Here is a 25,413-nt window from a genome sequence, read left to right as displayed (position 1 = left end):
TACCCGTTATTTTTATACTTCGTTTCTCATATAATCTCAACGGTAAGTGTTGCTCGAATGGCGATCAAAATCATAGTGCTATAGTTGAGTTGCTAAAAATAATGTTTTATTTAGTTCTTTGAAAGTGTTTTTGTTGTTGGAGTGTAAGCCAGTTTCGAAAGAAATGAAAAAAAAAAACACTTCTGCTGATTACCCTTAACATCAGACTTTTACCGTGATAAGGAAAAGAGATGTGCAGGGGCGGATTTAGGGGGGGCCGAGGCGGCCGCGGCCCCCCCTTTCAGTTCGTCGGAGATTTTATTTTTTTCCAAAGATACAATAATTTTATCATTTTGTAAGCAGTCTGTTGGAGCTTTTGATTTTTTTAGCTAAAGCGTGATTTTTCGCTAATAGTATGACCAAAGTTGTGCGAATAAACTTTCAACTTACAGGCGCTAATATTATCCTTTCGAAATGAGGAAGAAGACTGGATGCGAAATACTTGTCTACAGTCAACCTATCTTACAGAGACTGTAACAACGTAAAATCTTAATGTCTATATATATAATTATATATATTTTGTGACTTTGAAGCGAAGAGTCAAAAACCATGCATCATTATAACCATAACTTATAATTTTATTCAATATGGAATCCTGATACATTACGTTCCAGATTGCACCAGAGTGCATGTAAGAGTACCCAAATTTTCAAAATCTTCTGGGGGGCATGCCCCCAGACCCCCCTACAAAGTAGCGCCTAAGGCGCTACTGAGGCACGCTAACGCGCGCTGATTAGTATTCTTGTTCGGCCCCCACTTTCAAAAAATGCTGGATCCACCCCTGATGTGTCATTTGCAACATTCAAAGATCACAAATAGAAGGGAAACGACGGGTGAAATTTTTTTCCCGTTCTTCTGCATAACAAATGAATGATATCGTCAGGAATGAAGAAGACGTTTTTCTTTTCTTAATAAATTTCCAAATTCTTTGTAGGGCTTACTCCCTCGAGTTATCGGTGGTGTTTTTAAGCAAAGTGAAAGAATGTGTTTGCATTCGAAAGTAGTTCAATTCTTGGAATAATAGTTATATAGGGAACTAACAAATCGGCTGCAAGGTTAGAAAAAAATCTCTGGAGCATATTCATAGCTACCTTCACAACTGGAAAATTTTAAGGTGGCTCTGAATCCGCTGCAGATAATTTTTTATACCTTTGCAAAGAGTTTTATCTTTTCTTTCACTTTTTATCTTAGCTTGCTAACCACTTTTGAGCAATATAAAAAATGGGGGTCACGGAGTTCGTTTCTGAGATACAAGCTTTTGAAGACAAAATATAGGGCATTTTTTTAGAAGGCATTTTCGTTGCTATGATAGATTTTTACGTCACATTAATGAGCGCACCTTGTTAAGAAATGATTGGTGTCTCATTTGGTACCATAACATTTGATGTTATGTGAAACTTCTGGGGTAGAGTCAATCCTTCCAAATAGTACAGTTGGTTGAAACTTTTGGTTTGAGCCTCAAGGGAACAAAAGGCTACAGGCAGCCTATAGTATGGCCTTTAATTTAGACCATTTCCGTCGCAAGGGTCAAACTGATGGTATTTGGAGACCCTGGTCATGTAACGCAACCGAATGTTTAACTTACGTTTTAAACTGAAAACCTAATTTAATGTAAGGCTCTGTTGCATTTTGCGATTTTTCATGCAATAACGAGACAAGTTGCAAGTTGCACACTTTACCACTGCCAAAAACAAGGTGAGACAAATTGCAAAACCCTTCGCGGAAAGTAAAATCCATTGCTACTTTGCGCATTGGTTTACGCAAATTAGCAACGAAGGTTTCAAGCGATGCGTGCTGTGAAATCTGCCCTGCAACTTGTGTCGCAACGGATTGCGTCATCAGCCAGTGAAATGTTCCTTTAACCTCATGAGATCATCGAAAGCGAGACAAATTGCAGGAAACGTTGCCCAGTGTAACAGACCTCAAGCGAATAGCTTTGCAGTGTGAGAACTCTTGTCGAAACAAAATTGAGAGACAAGTTGCTGGAAAAATTGCCGAGTGTAACAGCGCCTTTTTGGGTCAAGTAAGTAAGGAAACCATCTAACGTTGGATAAGACAACTCACTCTCCATTTGCTTATCTTATAACCTGATTAGAAATCATAAATATGGTCAGTTTTACAAAATGCATAAAAATGTGTCTTCCAAATTTATTTATCTTTGAAAAATGTTACAAGAAAGCTTCGAAAACGAAAAGCGTTATTAAAACACGAGGCATTAAGCACCCTGGAAAGGAAAGTGATTAGATGTAATAATTGTGTACATATCTACAGTTTGTAGGTATGGGCACCGATTTTAAAAGGGTTTCCTTTCAAGGGCGTTTCCTTTTCGATATCTTCGGTCCAAAAGAGTACAGATGATTGTTATTTACTTTCAGTTGTCAACAAAAAATCGATTCCTGAACACTACTGAACAAAAGGAAACCGATTAAAGCACTTTTTGAAAATAACAAACAGTTTAATGCCCAAGGAAATAATTTGTGGAGTAACTTCTAAGTATGGGCTATTACTAGTATTCTGTGTGGTCGTTGTCGTTCTCTCTTACTCTCCTTTCTTTTCTGTTCTAGTCATAGGTCCTCCAGGCATCATGTAACCTTATCAGAGCTTCTAAAGATATGCCAAAAATTGCAATACAGAGAAAAAAGCAGCTCTATTCAAATTAAAAATAAACAATCAGCTTGAGTTTATATCCGATGATTGACTTGAATAACCGCGTAGCCGCCATTGTGGACCACTGCTATCATGATATGTAAAAGTGGATTGAAACCAGCGAAAAATGCAGGAAGGAAACACTATCCAAACAGTTTTCCACCTGAACACGAAAAGCGTTGACTCTAAGAACTTGATGTAGCATGGCCGTGTAGCAGCGTCGAGCCACAGAAAGCGCGCGAAAAATGAAGCCTCGTGTTAACATGTGTTGAGCCTGCAATCCAATCAAAACCAGTACCTAGTCAGCGGTCAACTTCCAAAAAACATCAGACCTCGGTGACATCTAAGCTTCAGCCCGCGATATGGTCGCGTGATACTGGTCACCGGATACCTTTTTTGACAGATGTCAATTGATCAAAACATGGATGTCCTTGTTGTAGAATCTAAAGGTCCCTAATGTTGCAAGATGTTGCGTTGAAATGTTGCGGGCGTTTGGCCAGGTCTTTAGTCATTTCACGTTGCTGTTTTGCCCAATTAACAGGCGCTGCAGCGGATGCCATAAAAGAAGAAGCCTTAGGATCAATACTCTTTTTGAAGAGTTCCCTAAGGTAGCTTTAGCCACCCTCCTCAAGGCCGTATACTATTTAACTCAAGATGACCAACAGCATAGAATGGTGAGAGCTCTGGAAATTAATGCTTCTCTGACGTCGAAGATATGCAGACGACTTCAAGATATCTGTTCTGTAGACCTACAAATCAGACCATTCATTCCATTCGGAGGTCCTGGAACTGTGGTTAAGTGCGATGAGAGCAAGTTCAACCACAAGCCTAAGGTAAAAGTTGTAGCCTCTAAATAAATGGCGTATAAAGCAACTACCCGTTATTGCCACGACATATTTTCTCATTCAGCATCACAAAAAAGAATAATTCACACCCTGACAAAAGTAAACGAAAACTGAGTCATCACGGCAATTAAAAAAAAAGTAACCCATAAACTATTAAAAGAGTTTGACTATCAGATATGGTTTTCTGCTTCTTTGGTTTGAAGAAGAACTGTAAGACCAAAAAGTTGCCTTTCAAGTTCTGGCCGTTTATGTAAAGATAACATCTGCATCTCTTAATAAATCTTGCAGTACAACAGGGGAAGAAGAGCTGCAAGTCAAGCGTGGGTTTTTGGTGTGGTATCGGCAGAATATACTCCAGCAAGAGGCTATTTCCAAGTTGTGGAGAGAAGAGATGCGGCCACTCTGCTGTCCATCATACAGAGGTGCCTTCCAGGCACTATAGTGCACTCAGACGACTGGGCTGCCTACAATCGATTGATCGGGCTGCAAAACGTTAGAGCAGCACATGGAGTCGTTGTCCATGCTCATAATTTTGTTGATCCACGAACTGGCGTGCATACCCAGGAAGTGGAATCAGCTTGGGGCCAACTAAAACTTGGTCGGAATAGGAGGAAAGGGTTGAGGAGACAAGATTTCCAATCCTACCTGGACGAGAGAATCGAATGTGGCGGCAATGGAGAGGTGGTAGTTATGCTGTGATAATGCGCAATTGTTTAGCCGTTTTGCCTCTTCAATTTCCCACGGAGACTCCAGTTCTCTAAGTAATCGATTTTTGCCATGCAAAATGTATATAACGATATTTCTGAGAATTAAGTGTGCAAAAAGATTCATGTATCCTATGCACTACGAACCACCACTTTGAGTTTAACCGTGCTTATAGCTAATGGCAATCAGCCACATTTTCCCAAGCGTTGAAAATTATTCATTGTTACATATTAGCGGAACAATAATTGTTTCCTTAAATGTTTTTGCTTCCTGTAAATATCATTACACCAAAGTTAGCCAATGAAAGCACATTCGGACGTGTTAATACAATGCGAAGTTGCGACCTCCCAATGAACATGATGCAGTTGCAATACATAGTAAATGAAAACTATCTTTTAACGAAAAGAAAACGTCCTGTCTGAAAAAGTATGCCTTTACAAGTGTTTCCGGGGTGGGTGGGAAGATACACAACCAATCTCCGTTATTCTTAGCAAACGGTGACTATTTTTTTCCTCTCTTTATCGTCGTGCTTCGTCCGACGGATTCATAGTTTTGAATTTTCAAGAAAGAAAAATGATATGAGGAAAGAATTCTTTTAGCTTTTAGAATTTTTAAACCTTTTACTCCGAAATACAAACCTGTACAGCCCCCCGGCATTTATTCAAACGATGGATGGCACTAACGGTGGGTAGCACTCATTATCCAGTGGATAAGTCATGGCGAAACCAATAGTGCGATCCAATGGATAGTGACAAGAGATCATGATCCCTTGATAGTGATTTATCCGGTGGAAAACGTTATCCACCTTCTCAACAACTGGGGCCAGATTTCCATTTCAATTTCAATTTCAACCCCGGCCAAAGTAGACGTGACAATTGCTTTCTTTCCACGTGGGAGGAAAATATTTATCGCCTAGTTTCCTCTCCTCTGCCCCTTGCCTGCTCCTGTTCAACGATAGACAACAAATTAAAAAGGGACTGCTTGGTTTTATTAAAGGAGAACCGGGCATTTTCGCACATATCGCTGCTACGTTCCAAAAATGAAATAAAAAAGAAACAGAAACAAAGGAAAAAGGTTTTGGACAAGTAATGCAAGAATAAATACAACTCAGTTTTATAATAAACCACTTTATTTCCAAGTTATGTTTATTAGAATTTGAATTTTATGCAAAACAAAACGAAAGATGCGATCACGCGATAAGTGGAAAAGAAAAGAAAAAATGAAATCGACCTCGATTTTCAACGGAATGAAATCCAAGCTCGATTGAAATCGCTCTCGATTTGTTGAGGTCGATAAGAAGTCAAGCTCGAAAAATAACGATGTCAAAACGATCCGAGGGCTAGTTCGTAATTTAAACTGGAACTCGAAAGATTCGACATCCAGTGTGGCCATCGTGCTCAGACTCGATCGAGCTCGACTTACAGTGCGAGCTCGCTTTCAAATTCGTGGTCCTTGCGTCTGCGTACACGACTAAATCGGAGCTCTGTTTTGGAAATCGTGTTCACTTTTATTTGCGAGCTCGATAAAGGGAAATCGGATCACTTTAGTTTTATGTGCAACCGAGGTCGATTTCCCGGATCTTTCGAGTTCCAGTTTGTTAACACCTCGGATCGTTTTGACATCGTTATTATTCGATCTTGACTTCTTATTGACCTCAACAAATGGAGAGCGATTTCAATCGAGCTTCCGTTGAAAATCGAGGTCGATTTCATTTTTTCTTTTCTTTTCCACTTATCGCGTGATCGCATCTTTTGCATAAAATTCTAATAAACATAACTTGGAAATAAAGTGGTTTATTATAAAACTGAGTAGTATTTATTTTTGCATTACTTGTCCAAAACCTTTTCCCCTGATGATGATGGTTCAGCAGCGGCAGCCTTTCAAATTGCTTTATCTTTGGCTGCCTTTCTGAGCGTTATTCCAGCTTCTGCACGATTTTGTGACCTCATATCACAACTTGAAGTAACCTCTTTGGGTAAAAATGTACTGACCGCCTCAGACTGGACATAGCCTTGTGCTTGTCGCCGTTAAAATCTTTTACCCAGTTATTGAATTGAAAACGAAGAGAGAAACCAAACTATTAACACGGTGCGAAAGACGTGACAGACAACCCACAGCTTGGTGCAATGTGCATGAAATTGAGGTGAAGATGCAGTTTCGCTTCATGTGCGCCTTTGCATTATATACCTAGAAATTTCTCACCGTAATCGCTTATGAACGGTGCCTACTATTGTTATTGGGCATACGTTCTGCGCATCTCGAGATCCTTGGATTTCTTATAGCTGGTGCTTATTAATACAGGGATATCTTTGCGCGGTTCAACCACGCATTTTTCAGAAATAATTAAGCTTCAATTGAGAAAGAATGCCATACATTGCTTTGTATTTTAAAGGTTTTTACACATTATTCATCAATTATCTTTGAAAGATGAGTGGTTACCCCATTTAGTAACAATTGTTAAGATCTATATTTCCTGCATAATCATAAACCGGGGCAAAAATACCTTTGAATAGGTGCTTATTAATACAGAGATATCTTTGCGCGGTTCAAAAATATACGGAGACAGCAGAATTTAGCAAGTGATCTCGATATCCAAAAAGAAAATTGGGGGTAACCACGCATTTTTAGGAGATAATTAAGCCTCAATTGAGAAAGAATGCCATACATTGCTTTGTATGACCCTTGAGGAACACCGAATGATAGGTGAATGATAGGTGAGATCTGTCTGACAGTTCTCCATTGACCGCAACTCGCTGAGAGCGACCAGACAAGTAGGAGGCGAACCATTTGAGAACATCTCCTGTGACACCAAACGACGTTTCTAGGCGCCGCAAGAGTATGGCGTGGTCAACCGTATCAAATGCTGCGCTTAATCAAGCAATACAAGCAAAGACACGTGCTGGCGATTCATGTCAATCAGGATGTCGTTAAGAAGGGTGTCTTTAACTATTTTAAGCAGCGCCGTCTCAGTATTGTGTGATTTCCTATAAGCCGACTGCAAATACAGGAAATAGTTCATTATCTGTAACGCGGGTGTACAACTGGTCAAATACTGCCCTCTCAGTAATCTTGGATACAAAGAATAGATTGATGACTGGTCGCAAGTTCTTGTAAGCAGAGTCCTTGGCGCCCTTTTTAAGCAAAAGGGTTACCAACGCTTCCTTCCACTCGGAAGGGAAGTGTGCAATAGACAAATATGCATTTACTATTTTCGTGATCACAGGAAGTAAAACATCTAATGAATCAGACACCAGATCAAAGCACCACACCGCACCACCATACCTAAAACTGTCTTCCAAAAAAATGGTATTGGAACAGCAAGTTTGTTCACGGTGTCCCTCGGTGAATATTTAGTAGCGTCAAATCGATTGATAAACACATCGCTTCAATACTCGGGTGTAAGACCATTTAAGGATTTAAAGACCATAGTGATTTTCTGCTGCCTACCCAACTTGCTAAACTCGAAGATATGGTAAGAAACAGCAGAAAAACGATCTTTAGTAGAAAGTTGATTTTTATTCTGATCAACAATAACAGATTTGGTTTTTGCCTATGCGATCTTCTAATGGAAAATTGGGTGCTTCGTTTTCGAGTTGGGATTCCGCTTCGTTTTCGACTTAGGGTGCTTATTTCGATTTCGACCTTTTGTGTGCTTCGTGCTATGTTCTTCGTTTTCGAGTGCTTGGTTTTCGATGTTTCCCCTGCAGTAAAGCTCTGAGAGCAGAATAAATAAGCGTGCTGGTTTAGTTAGCTGTGCATGTTTAATGGCAGTAAGGCTCATAATTATCTAAATCGTCGGGTACTCTTAAAGCCGCACACTTTTTTTCTTTTATCTTTACTGGGCGTAATTTCATTTTCCGTTTATTTGTGATAATGCTGGAGTCAAAACAACGTGATATCACAGAGCTGATAATAGAATGATTTCCGCTATATATATTCAAAACTGCAACTGAACAAATCACTTTCTGTGCCTTCGCCAACTAAACACGACTCTCCCAAACTACTGTTTTCTTGTTCTGCTGTAATCTCTGTATTGTTTAAACGCAGTCTTTTAAATTATTTGCAAAAGGTAAGTTAAGTGCTCCATAGGAGAAATCAATTCTATGGTCAGATTGTTAATTGAGATTAGGTTGGCTCAAGAAATGCTCTTCTGTTTGCTAAGCTTATCAAAAAAAATTCTTGTCACTACATCACTATATCTTAGAACTCGATTTAAAAAAAAAAATGCGTGCGTTTTGCTTTGACACCATTACAGCTTGTTATAGTTTCTTTTTTTAAAGTTTAATTCATGCTAAATGTTTTATATTAGTTTCACACTGTGACAAAGGAACGGAAACGAAATGTATGTTTCTAGTACAGTGAGGCAAAGAAAGTAATTTGTGAGGTACGGACCATTCCAAGAAAAAAGAGTATTTCCATTTTGTTATTCGTGTTTCTTTTTTGCTTTTTTTTCCTTTTTTTTTAAATCAGACTGCAGATTTCGTTCTTTGGTCGCGCTCTAATTACTATGCTGTGTCTTTCTGAGTGACTCACTGAGGAAAAAAGGTCAGTAATTTTCAAGTTCATCCTAATGATTGTAAATACTTTAATACTTCAAGAGTATTGAAACTAGCGCTGTGTGATTGACTATACCGGTTGGCCAAACAATATCATAGGCCTGCAGGCTTTACAAAACAACCGTTACGCTTGTTTGAATTGAACAAAAGTTTCAAGCGCGCTGCAGATAAAGTGCCACTATAATCAAAAAATCATTTCTGTTTTCTTCAGATTTCAGTGTGTTTGCTTAACACCTCACTGGCAAAATTTTGAGCTTGGATATTTATCCAAAGGCTGTTTACTTTGAGTGTAAATTTTGGATTTCACGGTCCGCCAATACTCACGTTCAAAACTAACCGATGGGACCTCAGAGGGTTGGATCTAGGGAAAGTGACGTCATTTACTCACCAGCTTAAAACGCAGCAAAACACTAGTTTCAAAGTCTGAAAGCCCGAAACTCCCGTGCTGCATATTAATTAACTAAAGACTCGTACACATCCATTGCATTCTTTAACTCATGAGTCTTTGTCGTTATTTTCTCCTCGATCCAACTCTCTCAAATATTCAAAGTTAGTAATGGCGGACCATTAACAAGGAAATTCTAGTTAAAATAAACAGGTGTCTTTTTGAAATCAAGGCTTAAATCTTGGGTCGCTTAGTGTTTAGTTAACATAGTTTTGAAATCCAAAATAATAGGAGAACTGATTTTTTGGTCATAGTTTTTCATAAGTGGAGAAGTAAAGCGTTGATCGATATTTGCTTAAGTCCTGCTTCGTGGTAAACTTGAGTTTTTATCTCACACTTTCATGTTTTTTTAACTTATTCGAAAACTCCATCCATACATGACTATTTAATTGTCGCTATTCTTTTCTCGTGACAGTTCACTGTCCCGCGTTATCCGGATACCACTCATGCATTTGGTAGCAAAATCTTTCTTTCTGGTCTCTTCAACTACCTTAAGTCCTCTGTTGCGATGTATTACCATCCACTTAGGGACGATTTTATTTTTGGGGGATCTGGATCTCTTACATTTAAGCCGAAAAGACAAACTAGAGGGTATGTGTTATTCACAACCAAGGCATCCAAAAATACCTATAACATGAATATAAGTTTAGTCCATATCATGCATACGTCAACAAAGTATTTTGTTCAGATATTCAGTTTGTACAAGGGGAAGGGGTTTACAGTCTCTTATAGACCTCAATGCCCCCCCCCCCCCCCTACGTCCCCCTCAAAAAGGCTTCAAACATAAAGCATCATGTTCTTTCCCAAACGCAATGCAATTCCTTTCTACATGTCATGGATTTATGATGTTTCACAGTTTGTAATTTTAAAGCTCCAATAGCTGACAAATAAATTCTCTAACTTGCTCAATGAACCGCTGATCCTTGGCGTGCATTCATAACTTATTATGAACACCCAGTCAACTATGATCAAAAAAGTGAATAGGACATTTTATGACGAGTCCTTTCCCTTAAGTTCTTCTTTGCTTAAGTTGTCATTGTGCTGGGTTTTTAGTGATAAGTGACGTTTAGACCTCCGATTAAATGAAACGCGTTTTGTCATATAGCCATTGGTAAGTCAAATGCAAAACAAAGTGGCATGAATGCGTAAAGATTCAAGAAGCAATTTTTCAGAAGGAATACTTAAAGCTCTTGTTCTTTCCAAAGCGTTAGTTCACTATTGTGCTAGCATTCTGGCTCACTCGGTTTTCATTGGCAATGCGATGCTAAATTTTGCAACTGCCGAACTCGATATGAGTTATTTTATTTTATTTGTTTGACGATTAAGCAAGTAAAACACAACTGTTTTGCTCAGTGTTTGACTTGTGAAAAAAAGAAAGGGGAGGGGGGATGGGGTTTGGAGTCATTGGTAAGCTACAGTCATCCATAACCTCTTCTTACTTTATGCTTCTCGCTCTGTTCTCTAACTCTGTGGCCGTTTTTTGTAAGAAAACAAATCAATTATTTCATCTAGAATCGTAATTGATTTCCTGCAAAGGTGAGGGCAAATCCGCCGTGTTAACCCGTTGATACCACCCCTTAACTAATCACCCTGGGAGGAAATAGGGTGGGAAGAACGTTTTCGTTTCGAAGCTAAAAAGCAGACTAAACATCAAACGTCTTTATCTTTCTTTCCTTCCAGCTTCATTTGACATCGATTTGACATTGGATCATCTCATGGAAAAAGTTTTAATTGTCATTTAGTTATTGAAGAATGGTAGATAGGAAGTTAGAGGCTGTAGAGCAGCGAATGCTAGAGCTTGCCATTGCGATAAGTGTAGGAGACAGATATCGTGAAGGAAGGGCTCATTTTCATCTCGGCGGTGCTTACCTCAACCTACCTGATTATCAACAGGCCATAAAGACTTATGCACAAGCATTACATATTTTCATAGAAATAGGCTGCATGGCGGGAGAGGGGTCAGCCTATGGAACTCTGGGAATTGCCTATCGCAGGCTCGGTAATTTTAAACGAGCCATTGAGTACTACGAAAAACATCTTAGTATTGCTAATGAAATAGGTGATAGGGGAGGGGAGGGATCAGCTTATGGAAATCTGGGAATTGACCATCGCAATCTAGGTGATTTTAAACAAGCCTATGAGTACTACGAAAAACATCTTAGTATTGCTAAAGAAGTAGGTGATAGGGCAGGGGAGGGAACAGCTTATGGAAATCTGGGAATTGCCTATCGCAATCTAGGTGATTTTAAACAAGCCATTGAGTACTACGAAAAACATCTTAGTATTGCTAAAGAAGTAGGTAATAGGGCTGGGGAGGGATCAGCTTATGGAAATCTGGGAATTGCCTATCGCAATCTAGGTGATTTTAAACAAGCCATTGAGTACTACGAAAAACATCTTAGTATTGCTAAAGAAGTAGGGGATAGGGCTGGGGAGGGATCAGCCTATGGAAATCTGGGAAATGCCTATTGCAATCTAGGTAATTTTAAACAAGCCATTGAGTACTACGAAAAACATCTTAGTATTGCTAAAGAAGTAGGGGATAGGGCTGGGGAGGGATCAGCCTATGGAAATCTGGGAAATGCCTATCGCAATCTAGGTAATTTTAAAGAAGCCATTGAGTACTACGAAAAACATCTTAGTATTGCTAAAGAAGTAGGGGATAGGGCTGGGGAGGGATCAGCCTATGGAAATCTGGGAAATGCCTATCTTAGTCTAGGTAATTTTAAACAAGCCATTGAGTACTACGAAAAACATCTTAGTATTGCTAAAGAAGTAGGTAATAGGGCTGGGGAAGGAACAACCTATGGAAATCTGGGAAATGCCTATTTTCGTCTAGGTAACTTTAAACAAGCCGTTGACTACTACGAAAAACATCTTAGTATTGCTAAAGAAGTAGAGGATAGGGCTGGGGAGGGATTAGCCTATGGAAATCTGGGAAATGCGTATCGTATTCTAGGTAATTTTAAACAAGCCGTTGAGTACTATGAAAAACGTCTTAGTATTGCTAAAGAAGTAGGGGATAGGAATGGGGAGGGATCAGCGTATTTAAATCTGGGAAATGCCTACTGCAATCTAGGTTATTTTAAGGAAGCCATGGAATACCATGAACACAGTCTTAGTATTTTTAAGGAAACTGGAGACTTTCTAGGAGAGGGAATCGCGTGGTATTCGCAAGGTCATGATCATGAATTGTTGGGTTCCTTGCTGCACTCAGCTGTTATCGTTCAAGTATAAAACATTTTGATGAAACAAGGCATAGTCTGAAGTCAGAAGATGAATTAAAAGTAACTTTTCGTGATTCTTATCGCGTGGCATACAATGCTCTGTGGAGGACACTTATCAAGAATGGAGAGATTGAAGAAGCTTTGTATGCTGCTGAGAAAGGTCGAGCACAGGCTTTGAGCGATATTTTGCAAGATCAATACGGCATTGACTCTCAGTCATTTTCTGCACTTGCTCCGAATCAAACTCTTATAGCTGCATTAGAGCTTTTACCTTCACAAGCCGTTTTTGTGGCACTTGACGAGAACAAGATCACGTTTTGGGTGCTAAGAAAAGACAGCAAGATCAGCTTTCGACAAAACGAAATTGCGAATGGAAGTGCTGACTTGTTGATGGAAACTATTTTGAAAGGGATCGGCGTAGGGGATGGTGTCAGATGCGAAAATCGTTCATTGGATCCACTACGCAATGACCTGTCTTGGAGCAAAAGATGTATCAGTGAGAAAGCAGTTCTACCATCTTCATCCTCCGTTGACTCTTTACAACCGTTGTATGATGTCTTACTCGGGCCAATTGCAGACTTGCTCCAAGGAAATGAGTTAATCGTTGTTCCCGATGGACCATTTTGCTTGGCTCCATATTCTGCGTTGAGTGAATCTATCAGGATCCGCACCGTTCCCTCGTTGACTGCTTTTAATGTGATCGTTGGTGCACCTGAAGACTTCCACAGTAAGACTGGAGCACTGCTTGTAGGTGATCCGTGGTTGAAGGAAGTTACTAACAAGAAAGGGGAACCCATTTTGGAACAGCTTCCGTGCGCAAAACAAGAAGTAGAGATGATTGGACAACTTCTGCAGACAACACCGCTGACTGGAAAAAGTGCCACGAAAGCTGAGGTGCTGAAAAGTATGAGATCAGTTGCTTTAGTTCACATTGCAGCACATGGATGCCAAAAAACGGGAGAAATTGCTTTAGCCCCAAATACCGAACGGAAATCGCAAATCCCCAAAGGGGAAGACTTCATTTTGAAAATGTCGGATGTTCTGACAATTTCTCTTGGAGCAAGGCTGGTTGTGCTGAGCTGTTGTCACAGTGGCCGAGGGGAATTGAAGTCTGAGGGAGTGGTGGGAATTGCAAGGGCTTTCCTGTGTGCTGGAGCTCGGTCTGTTTTGGTGTCACTCTGGGCAATTGATGACGAGGTAACGTTGCTTTTCATGAGGAGCTTCTACCAGCAACTGGTAGATGGAAAAAGCGCAAGTGCAGCTCTTCAACAAGCAATGAAATCTTTCCGAGAGTCAAAGTAGTATTGCTCTATAAAGCACTGGGCGCCATTTTTGCTGGTTGGCGATGATGTCACGCTGGAATTTCCAAAAAAATGGTAAGTGAAGTTCGAGTTTAACTCAGAAACAAGAATACTTTCAAATTGGAAAATTGACGATAGGAATCAAATAGGCCTAAGATGGCATGATAACGAGATGCTACAATAGACAAAAGTAGTTGGGAAGGTTATGTAAATGAACCGCACTACTTCAACCCGCTTCTGTTAAAGCGCAAAAGAAATAGTTTCACCTTTTCTTATATAGACCCCTCCCCTCTATTTAATGTTGGAGGGTAACTCAACAATTTCCCACTAAAACCATTCAGCTTTGCACAACATCGAATGAGGGGGGAGGGGAGAGAAAGAATGGAGACGTCAAACGTGCTAGCCTTCCCAACAGATTTGTCTATTATCGTAGCTTCGTAGTGTAAACAATTCAAAGTTTCCTCTAACACGCTTTTGTCATAAATGTAATTTCCACATGCTTATCACGCATGCACAGTAGCATATTTAAAGGATACACTTCACATAGGTGGAAAAACTGTTTTCGTTCAGCCTTTTCTGAAGATGGGTCATTTATCACCTCGTGATGTCTCTTTTGGTGTTTCCTTTCTATGAATCTCCCATAGATGTCTAAACGTCATCTTTTGTAAGGAATTCGAAGACAGCATCGTCCCGCAGGTAGCCATTCGCATCGGCGCATTGTGTATGCTCAAAAGAACCAGCTATATTTAGAGCTGTTTTGTTTATTTTTCTCTTTTTCCAGAATCGATGTCAAAGATGCTAGAAGACAACCTAGCAGAGCCGGACACTTAAGTGATTGCCGAACTTGTAAAAACAAAAGTAGAACGGGTTAACAAACATGGTTTTACCAGTAGAACAAGCTCCAAAGGCTTAGTAGAAGTTTACTGCTTTAACTAAACCAACAGACTGAGATTATTGTAAGTGAAATTATGACAGAAAGCTTAGATCTATAGTAAAATGCTAGTTTTACCCGTTATTTTTATACTTCGTTTCTCATATAATCTCAACGGTCAGTGTTGCTCGAATGGCGATCAAAATCATAGTGCTATAGTTGAGTTGCTAAAAATGATGTTTTATTTAGTTCTTTGAAACTGTTTTTGTTGTATGAGTGTAAGCCACTTTCGAAAGAAAAGAAAAAAAAAACACTTTTGTTGATGACCCTTAACATCAGACTTTTACCGTGATAAGGAAAAGAGATGTGTCATTTGCAACATTCAAAGATCACAAAATAGAAGGGAAACGACGGGTGAAATTTTTTTCCTGTTCTTCTGCATAACAAATGAATGAAATCGTCAGGAATAAAGAAGACGTTTTTCTTTTGTTAATAACTTTCCAAGTTCTTACTCCCTCGAGTTATCGGTGGTGTTTTTAAGCAAAATGAAAGAATGTGTTTGCATTCGAAAGTAGTTCAATTCTTGGAATAATAGTTATATAGGGAACTAACAAATCCGCTGCAATGTTATAAAAAAATTCTCTGGAGCAGATTCATAGCCACTTTCACAACTGGAGAATTTTAAGGAGGCTCTGAATGCATAAAAATTTGTCTTCCAAAGGCACATATAAAATAAGTTTGTGAAGGTAGAGATCTGTAGTTTAATATTTATTTCTTTGAAAAATGTTACAAAAAAGCTTGGAAAACGAAAAGCGTTATTAAAACACGAGGCATTAAGCACCCTGCAAAGGAAAGTGATTAGATGTAATAATTGTGTACATATCTACAGTTTGTAGGTATGGGCACCGATTTTAAAACGGTTCCCTTTCAAGGGCGTTTCCTTTTCGATAGCTTCCGTGTGGATACTATCCCAAAGAGACGACAAAGCCCTGGTTTCAAAAGGTTTGCATGTATTTCTCAATGATACCCGCCATCGCCACGAACGTTCCCAATCCAGATGAGAGCGTTGTTGGCTTGGGAGCTGTCCAAAATGACGTTGTGGTCTGGAATGTGGAAAATAAGGGAAAACTCATTTACACGTCATAGGTTCCTGTGCGATAAAGCGCTGATAACAGTGAAAGCCCCACGGCGAACCATTTACGCCCCTCGCTCTGGCAATCAGCGCTTCGTTCAACGGGTATTAAAAGCCATAGCTATACAGATTAAATAAAAAAGTGGAAAGCCACCACTAAAGTCACCAGTGATAGGAGTGGCTACCTGTGGCTCCAAAAGCCGTTCACCAAAGGAGCACGATAAGCCAAAAAGACTCGTTTCATTTACCAAAACGTACTAACGCAAGTTTTGTTGTCTTGTTGGAAAAAGAAGCCTTTAAAGCACAAACAAAGTCGCGAACAGCCATGACTCACGATTGGTCACCACTGTGCTCATTGACCAATCGCGGGTCGCTAAGCGTTCTCCCAACTGTCTTAGGCTTAGTCTTCCAACGAATAAAAGCCGAATTCGATGGCTTTCGAAGCAAATGTTTGCAGAGTTTGGCTGCCCTTAATTCCTTCTCAGTGTACAAGCGCTTCAAATGAAGAAGACGAATGGGCAGCGGAGGTATCGTCCGTGATCTACGTGGAATTTCGAGGCGATCGAAGACTTGGGAGCGACTTTATGGCCCTTCCCCTCCGGTGAATCCGTTCGGCGGCTTGGTCTCGGTGCCCAAACTTTGGTAAAGAATATATAGACGGAAAAGAGGAGGAACCAAAAACCATGTAAATCGCTCTTAATCGACCCAGAAACTGTACCAGAGACAAAGAAACACAAGACTGCTTTAGGCCTCCGATTGCGAGAAACCAATTATAAGATGTATCAAGATCTGCCCTTTCAGATTGTGGAGCGGCGAAGAGCACAAATGGACACTTTTAAGAAGGCCAGGCGAAACAACATCCTGGCTTCATTTAGCAAGGCAGAGCCCGATAAGCTGTTCATGAGAGGAAAATTCTGGCCTGTAGGTAAAGAACTTGATTTGTAAGCTTAATTTGGCTATAGTTTTGACTGTCTTTTGTTTATTTTAAATGAAGCCTGATAGATTCGGCCTTTGCAACATCTAGATTAAAGTAATATTGGGCGGCTTAGAAATGGAAAACACGAACAAGGTAACAAATGCAACCGTATTCCTTCAGCAGTCTTCTAATATTATTGGTTTTAAGTGTGTTTATGAGTAGATATGTTTATTTATGTATTTTTGTTTTGTTTTTTCAGCTTACACCTTTAAGGTTTATTTCAATAATGCACTCGAGCGCCTTTGATCCAATTTTCTTTAACAAAATATGCGAGAAAATGGATCTCAGAATAGGATCGATTAACACGCGGGGACTAGGAGACAGGCTTAAAGAGACGAGACATTTTCAACTGGCTCAAGCGCAAAAATATGTCGATGTATTTTATTCAAGAAGCCCATTGTACAGAAGACAGTATACTCGAGTGGAGCGCTGAATGGGGTTATCAAGCATTATTCAGTTGCTGTTCTAGTAACAAAGCAGGTGTAGCCATACTTTTAAACAATAATTTCAGCTTTCAACTCTCAAAAGCTTATATCGATCCCAAGGGACGATTCATAATATGTGACCTGACCACAAATGAAAAACATCTAACTTTAGCAAATTTATACGCTCCAAACGAAGATGATCCAAATTTCTCCACCTCTGTTTTTGGTCATCTGCTCGACATTAAAGGCGAAGAGATAATTATAGGTGGTGACTTTAACCTAGCTAGTATTGAATGTTGACAACGACAAAAAAGGTGGTCTTGCTAGAACTCATAAAAAGACGCGGAAGTGATAGCCGATTTCTTTGAAAACCTTGATTTAATAGATGCATGGAGAGTTTTAAACCCTGAGATTCCAGATTTACGTGGCGACAAAAGAAGCCTGAAGTCCACTGCAGGCTCGACTTTTTCCTGGTAAATCAGGCGACTTTTTGCAACACTGTCAGTGCGGACAGTGTTGCAGGATATAAAACTGATCATTCCATGATTACATTACAAATTTTGCTGCATTCTAACAATAGAGGGCGGGGGTTTTGGAAACTTAACACCTCTTTCTTAAATGACACTGAGTATGTTAATCGGATAAAATACTAATGACATCATGAAATTTTAGACCCCCTGCGTATGCCTGCGTGACTCAGACAAACAAACTCCACTTCTTTGAGAGCTGCAATGGAAATGGCGAGTGGTTCGCTTCATTCCCTTACAGTTCTGACCGAAGAGGACGGCGTTTCTGGCTCCAAATTTGAAAGAGAACCAGAAGATTACACTGTAGACCAGCTAAAACGGTTAAAATGCAGGGGCTTAAAATTAAGCGGTAAACGAGAAGATCTTATACAGCGAGTGAGAGACTGTGTGAAGAGCGGGAATTATTACACCCTTGATCCGGCAATCGATCATGGAAAATGGTTTGTTGCCAAAGTTCTTCATGAAAATTCTGATGTAAAGACAAATTCTGGATCGATATCCATTCCGTGTATTCCGTCGACTGGCTGGCGTGTTTTTCCGTCTCAAAACATTCCTTCGCTCTTCAACTATGGGCACGTGCATTACTACGCGCTAGAATCAATCCAAAATGTTGCCGATCATCCTGAAGACGTTTTTCAAAATCATAGTTTCGACCTTTGCGGACAACTCGTATTTTGAATATAGTCTGAGAGCCTTGATCAGAAACCAACTTTCCTGAAGGGTTAACGTAAGTGTATGTATCGGTCACGGCACATTCCTCATCAACACATTCTTTATCAATAAAACTGCTTTCGTCGACTGTCGGTTGGTTCAACCTCTTGTGACTACTCATCATGATCATCAGAAACTGTAATATCGTTAAATAATTGTTCCTCGTAGTTGTCATTGAATAGTTTCTGTTTCTTTGACGCTGGATTTTCTCTTCTTTCGGTACTTTTCTCTTAGGAGCATGTGCTCGACTTACTTGCGCTGGTCTTAGATTTGCCTTCAGTGGATCGGGAAGTTCGGCTGTTGGACCTTTTTCGCCGGGCCAGTGAAGAGCACAAATATAAGTGTTTCTTGTTATGTTTTTCTCCGTAAAAAATTCACGCGAACAAGCCACTAGCCAACGCTTGCCCTTTGCCATGTCTCGCGAAGGTTTTGGGAAGGGAATGAATACTTTCTTCCCCGATTCCTCCAGGGGCACCCAACGTCAATTTTCGGAAAATATCTGTTCGGAAGACGATTTGAGATCTAGAATTTTCGGAACATTTGTTGTAAAGGTTCTTGCTTGCCTGCCTGTCCTAGGATTTTCGAACATCTACAAAAAAAAGTATAATTGCCCATTTTTAAAGGATTTTTACCCTAAAAAGGTCACCTAGAATTTTCAGGATCCCTTTTTCTGGCTGAAATTTTCGAAAAGATAACTTTGATACCTACAATTTTCGGATCACTAGACTTTCAGCTAGGAAATGAGAACAGATCAAAAATTTTAGGGGATAAAAATAAGCCTATATCTACTATTTAAATACAAAAATACGTTTAACAATGCTATGTTTCAGTGGTTTTGAACTATATTCTTGTTGGGTGCCCCTGATTCCTCCAACTCTTTGAGTGATTTTGGCCATTTATCTGCATATCTTGAGTCTGTCTTACAGTCACCCCAACAACAGTGTTTGGTACCAACCATGCCGCTTCCTTTTAGAACGCTAAGTCCTTTTTTGACGAAATTTTCCGTCATTTTGTTTCAATTTTACAGCTCTCGCTCATACATTTCCTTTAAGCTGGTCGCAATGTTTGTCTGAGTCTGTGCGGGGGGTCTCATGGGTTATCACGTAACAAAATCTATTTTTACTAATAGTATAAAGCGCTATTATAAAACAGACCAAGGATGAATATGCGCAAGATGATACGGTTAACCCTAACTTACTATGGAAAATGGTTAAATTGAAAGTGAGAGAGGAGTCCTTGAAATATGGAACTTTCAAGAAAAAGAAACTATCGAAAAAAGAAGAGGAAATAGAACAAGCAATTGCAACTCTTGAAAAACGTCTTTCTGAATTTAATAACGATGAAACCCAAAGCGAAAAAGTGTGGTTGGAACTTGAAACAAAGAAACGCGAACTGGAGGCAATAATAGAATACCGAACAAAAGGAGCAATTTTAAGATCTAAATCTCAGTGGTACAATGAAACAAGGAACAATAACCCAGCTTAAAGTTAATGACAACGACCTCAACTGTACAGACAAAGAGATCTTAATAGAATGTGAATCATTTTACCAATATCTTTACAGCTGTAAAGTAGGTACTGACAACCAAGAAGGGGCCCTCTTGTTTCCACAGCAAGAAAACAGAAAGGTTTTGAATAAGGATGAACAATTTCTCAATTTCTCTATGAGGGAAAATTAGGATAGAATGAATGTTTAGAAGCGCTGAAAAGCATGGCGCCAGACAAATCCTCGGAAACTGATGGACTCCCCTGTGAATTCTACAAAGTGTTTTGGAATGACGTGGCGGAAATTTTGATAAAATCTTTTAATTATTCTTACGAAATAGGAAAGTTCCCGATATCACAAAGGAGGGGCATTATTAAGCTCATACCACAAAAGGATGCTGGTCATAATTTAATAAAAAACTGGCGACCTTTAACACTTTTGAACCGCGACTACAAAATAGCGACAAAAGCTATTGCAAACCGTATCAAAACGTTCTTGCCAAAACTTGTTTCTTATGATCAAACCGGCTTCATTAGAGGCAGATTTATTGGAGACAACATTCGTTTAACAGATAGCGTCATCAAATATACAAAAGCGAAATATATGCCGGGATTGCTCCTTTTTCTTGATTTTGAAAAAGCCTTTGATACTCTAGAGTGGCCCTTTATTCGTAAAACTGTCCAATACTTTGGCTTTGGCCCATCATTGTTGAACTGGTTAAAAGTATTTTACTTTAATAGTCAAAGCTGTATTTTAAACAATGGATGGGCAAGTAATTTCTTTGAGCTTAACCGGGGAGTTAGGCAAGGTTGCCCTCTGTCACCATGTTTATTTATTCTTTTTGTAGAAGTACTTGCCAATGCAATTCGACAAAAAAAAGAAATTCGAGGCATAACTGTAAAGGACAAAGAAATTAAACTTAGTCAATATGCAGATGACACGACCCTTGTTTTAGACGGCTCCGAAGAATCCTTACTAGAATCTTTGAAGATAATACAGCATTTTAGTAATATATCCGGCCTCAGACTTAACGACAAAAAGACTGAAGCTTTGTGGAGTGGTGCAAGGGCGAATTGGGATTTTAAACTTTGCCCTGAATAAGACTTCAAATGGCCGAAAAAAAAAGTTAGCGCGTTAGGGGTATGATTGTCAACAGACCCCGATATAACTATATCTTTGAATTACAAAGATAAAATGGAAAAAATTAAGTTGATTATGGATTATAGCTTCACAGATAGTATACATTTTTTCTCCTCTCCAAACATATCATACAGCAATAAAGGAGATAAATGTGATGTTTTATAACTTCTTATGGAATGGCAAAGGCGACAAAATAAAAAGAAAGGTAATGATAAATGACTACTCAGAAGGGGGACTTAAAAATGATTGATATAGTTTCTTTTAATAGATTTCTTAAAGCCACATGGATAAAAAGGTATCTAGATAAGGAAAACTGTGGAAGCTGGAAAAGTTTTTTTTGACTTAGAGCTTGAAAAATATGGAGGTGAAGTAACACTAACTGGAAATCTTGACATAAAAGACAGTCGTAATGTTATCAAAATATCAGACCCATTTTTCAAAGAAAATCTTGAAATCTGGTCAGAAAGAATCATTTCTTCAATTTAACTCCAAAGATATATACCCCATAATACAAGAATGTGGACTAAACATAAAAGTTTCTTGTCAAACGTCTTAAAAAGTAAAAAACCAAGTAAACTAGTATACAAGAAACTTGTATCAGGGAAAAGCGAATCACCCAGCCAAAGTCAACAAAAGTGGCAGGAAGATTTTTTTACGACAAAGCAAGATTTCACTGAACTGGAAAGAGGCTTATCAAATGGCTTTTCAATGTACAAAGAGCACTAAACTTATAACTTTCAAGTTCAAATTCCTTCATAGAAGAATATCAACAAGCAACTTCTTGAAAAAAATTGGACTCGTTGACAGCGAGAAATGCACTTTCTGTGAAAGAGAAACAGAGAAACTGGCACATTTATTTTGGGCTTGCCCAAAAACTCAAGTTTTTTAAACTAATTTTAAGGTATGGCTACAGTCTTGCCAAGTCATTGCTAAAGAGGCACCCTTAGAGCCTGATACAGCACTGGGTCTAAGGCCAGATAGTTCTAAGCATGAGCTTCAAATTAACTTCTGTTGCTTAAATGCTAAATATTATATTTGGCTATGTAGACAGCAAAAATGTTGTCCAAAATTAAAAGATTTCTTACTATATTTCAAGCATATCCATGAAATGGAAAAAAATACAACTACAATTGCTTTAAAAAAGTGGGAGCCTCTGTTGTTGTTTTTTAATCTCTTGACAGCCTGACCCTAATGCCCTGAAAAAGAAAATGAAAATGAAGGTAAAAGAAACAAGGCGCATATAAATCATAAACCACGCATATTTTATTTAAGTCTTTTCAAATTTAGAACTTAAATTATTGACAGGAGTAAGCTGGCCTCTTCTGGTGTTGTTGTTGTTGTTGTTTTTTGGTAAGAATTGTAAGCAGTGCAAGCGAACTAATACTAATTGTGTTGTATTGTAGGTGTAAGTATCAGTATTGTTATTGATGTAAGTATGGTATGGTATTAAATAAAATTGAAAAAAAGAAAAAAAGAGTGAAAAAAGGGAAGCTATTTTTTATTTTAAATTGTAAATACTTTTTTGAATTTTGAAAAAAAACATTTTCCCCATACAAATCCTTATATTTCTACTCTTGCATAATATAGTACAGTACAAATACACATATATCGAGCTAGGGCTACCTGAGATTTGGCTAGAGACAAATGTCGCTGTCGTTTTTTCGCTGCAATACAATTGTCGCTGTCGCTGTTTCGCTAGAGTACAAATGTTCGTTAAACATGTTTAATTTTTGCGTCCTGTAATTTTGTTTAATTCGAAGAGTGAGCGTGCGTAAAAACGGCCTTCTTTTTAACAGAAGATCAACCACTTTACTGTCACCATTACTGAGAAAGCCCGAGATAGACTTTTGAACGGTTTTGGTGAACTTAGCGACCTTAACATCAGACTTTTACCGTGATAAGGAAAAGAGATGTGTCATTTGCAACATTCAAAGATCACAAAATAGAAGGGAAACGACGGGTGAAATTTTTTTCCTGTTCTTCTGCATAACAAATGAATGAAATCGTCAGGAATAAAGAAGACGTTTTTCTTTTCTTAATAAATTTCCAAGTTCTTTGTAGGGCTTACTCCCTCGAGTTATCGGTGGTATTTTTAAGCAAAGTGAAAGAATGTGTTTGCATTCGAAAGTAGTTCAATTCTTGGAATAATAGTTATATAGGGAACTAACAGATCGGCTGCAAAGTTAGAAAAAAATCTCTGGAGCATATTCATAGCCACCTTCACAACTACAAAATTTTAAGGTGGCTCTGAATCCGGCGCTGCAGAGAATTTTTTATACCTTTGCAAAGAGTTTTATCTTTTCTTTCACTTTTTATCTTAGCTTGCTAACCACTTTTGAGCAATAAAAAATGGGGGTCACGGAGTTCGTTTCTGAGATACAAGCTTTTGAAGACAAAATATAGGGCATTTTTTAGAAGGCATTTTCGTTGCTATGATAAACTTTTACGTCACATTAATGAGCGCACCTTGTTAAGAAATGATTGGTGTCTCATTTGGTACCATAACATTTGATGTTATGTGAAACAGCTGGGGTAGATTCAATCCTTCCAAATAGTACAGTTGGTTGAAACTTTTCGTTTGAGCCTCAAGGGAACAGGCTACAGGCAGGCCGAGTGTAACAGCGCCTTTTTGGGTCAAGTAAGTAAGGAAACCATCTAACGTTGGATAAGACAACTCACTCTTCATTTGCTTATCTTATAACTTGATTAGAAATCATAAATATGGTCAGTTTTACAAAATGCATAAAAATATGTCTTCCAAACGCACATATAAAATAAGTTTGTGAAGGTAGAGATCTGTAGTTTAATATTTATTTCTTTGAAAAATGTTACAAAAAAGCTTCGAAAACGAAAAGCGTTATTAAAACACGAGGCATTACGCACGCTGGAAAGGAAAGTGATTAGATGTAATAATTGTGTGCATATCTACAGTTTGTAGGTATGAGCACCGATTTTAAAAGGGTTTCCTTTCAAGGGCGTTTCCTTTTCGATATCTTCGGTCCAAAAGAGTACAGATGATTGTTATTTCCTTTCAGTTGTCAACAAAACATCGATTCCTGAACACTACTGAACAAAAGGAAACCGATTAAACCACTTTTTGAAAATAACAAACGGTTTAATGCCCAAGGAAATAATTTGTGGAGTAACTTCTAAGTATGGGCTATTACTAGTATTTTGTTTGGTCGTTGTCGTTCTCTCTCGCTCTCCTTTCTTTTCTGTTCTAGTCATAGGTCCTCCAGGCATCATGTAACCTTATCAGAGCTTCTAAAGATATGCCAAAAATTGCAATACAGAGAAAAAAGCAGCTCTATTCAAATTAAAAATAAAAAATCAGCTTGAGTTTATATCCGATGATTGACTTGAATAACTGCGTAGCCGCCATTGTGGACCACTGCTATCATGATATGTAAAAGTGGATTGAAACCAGCGAAAAATGCAGGAACGAAACACTATCCAAACAGTTTTCCACCTGAACACGAAAAGCGTTGACTCTAAGAACTTGATGTAGTATGGCCGTGTAGCAGCGTCGAGCCACAGAGAGCGCGCGAAAAATGAATCCTTGTGTTAACATGAGTTGAGCTGGCAATCCAATCAAAACCAGTACCTAGTCAGTGGTCAACTTCCAAAAACAGCTGACCTCGGTGACATCTAAGTTTCAGCCCGCGATATGGTCGCCTAATACTGGTCAGCGGATACCTTTTTTGACAGGTGTCAATTGATCAAAACATGGATGTCCTCGTTGTAGAATGTAAGGGTCCCTAATGTTGCAAGATGTTGCGTTGAAATGTTGCGGGCGTTTGGCCAGGTCTTTAGTCATTTCACGTTGTTGTTTTGCCCAATTAACAGGCGCTGCAGCGGATGCCGTAAAAGAAGAAGCCTTAGGACCAATACTCTTTTTGAAGAGTTCCCTAAGGTAGCTTTAGCCACCCTCCTCAAGGCCATATACTATTTCACTCAAGATGACCCACAGCATAGAATGGTGAGAGCTCTGGAAATTAATGCTTCTCTGACGTCGAAGATATGCAGACGACTTCAACATATCTGTTCTGTAGACCTACAAATCAGACCATTCATTCCATTCGGAGGTCCTGGAACTGTGGTTAAGTGCGATGAGAGCAAGTTCAACCACAAGCCTAAGGTAAAAGTCGTAGCCTCTAAATAAATGGCGTATAAAACAGCTACCCGTTATAGCCACGACATATTTTCTCATTCAGCATCACAAAAAAGAATAATTCACACCCTGACAAAAGTAAACGAAAACTGAGTCATCACGGCAATTAAAAAAAGTAACCCATAAACTATTAAAAGAATTTGACTATCAGATATGGTTTTCTGCTTCTTTGGTTTGAAGAAGAACTGTAAGACCAAAAAGTTGCCTTTCA

At 38.9% G+C, this 25,413-nt stretch overlaps 1 protein-coding gene and 2 pseudogenes across 1 annotated transcript in view; all 3 read left to right on the top strand.

Annotated features, from left to right (window-relative positions):
* Positions 1-13,843, top strand: part of LOC138040046 (tetratricopeptide repeat protein 28-like) — a 50,511-nt gene extending 36,668 nt beyond the window's left edge. Inside the window, 2 exon segments of the mRNA XM_068885840.1 lie at positions 11,152-12,217; positions 12,454-13,843. Coding sequence (XP_068741941.1) covers positions 11,152-12,217; positions 12,454-13,843 — 2,456 coding nt within the window.
* On the top strand, positions 882-4,291 carry LOC138041754 (uncharacterized; annotated as a pseudogene).
* LOC138042745 (uncharacterized) overlaps positions 13,712-25,413 on the top strand; it is a 12,484-nt pseudogene continuing 782 nt past the window's right edge.

Source organism: Montipora capricornis, chromosome 3 (genome assembly GCF_036669925.1).
Source record: "Montipora capricornis isolate CH-2021 chromosome 3, ASM3666992v2, whole genome shotgun sequence".
In the NCBI taxonomy this organism is placed as follows: Eukaryota; Metazoa; Cnidaria; class Anthozoa; order Scleractinia; family Acroporidae; genus Montipora; species Montipora capricornis.
The sequence above is the reverse complement of the archived record's forward strand: the minus strand, read 5'-3'. Positions and strand labels throughout refer to the sequence as shown.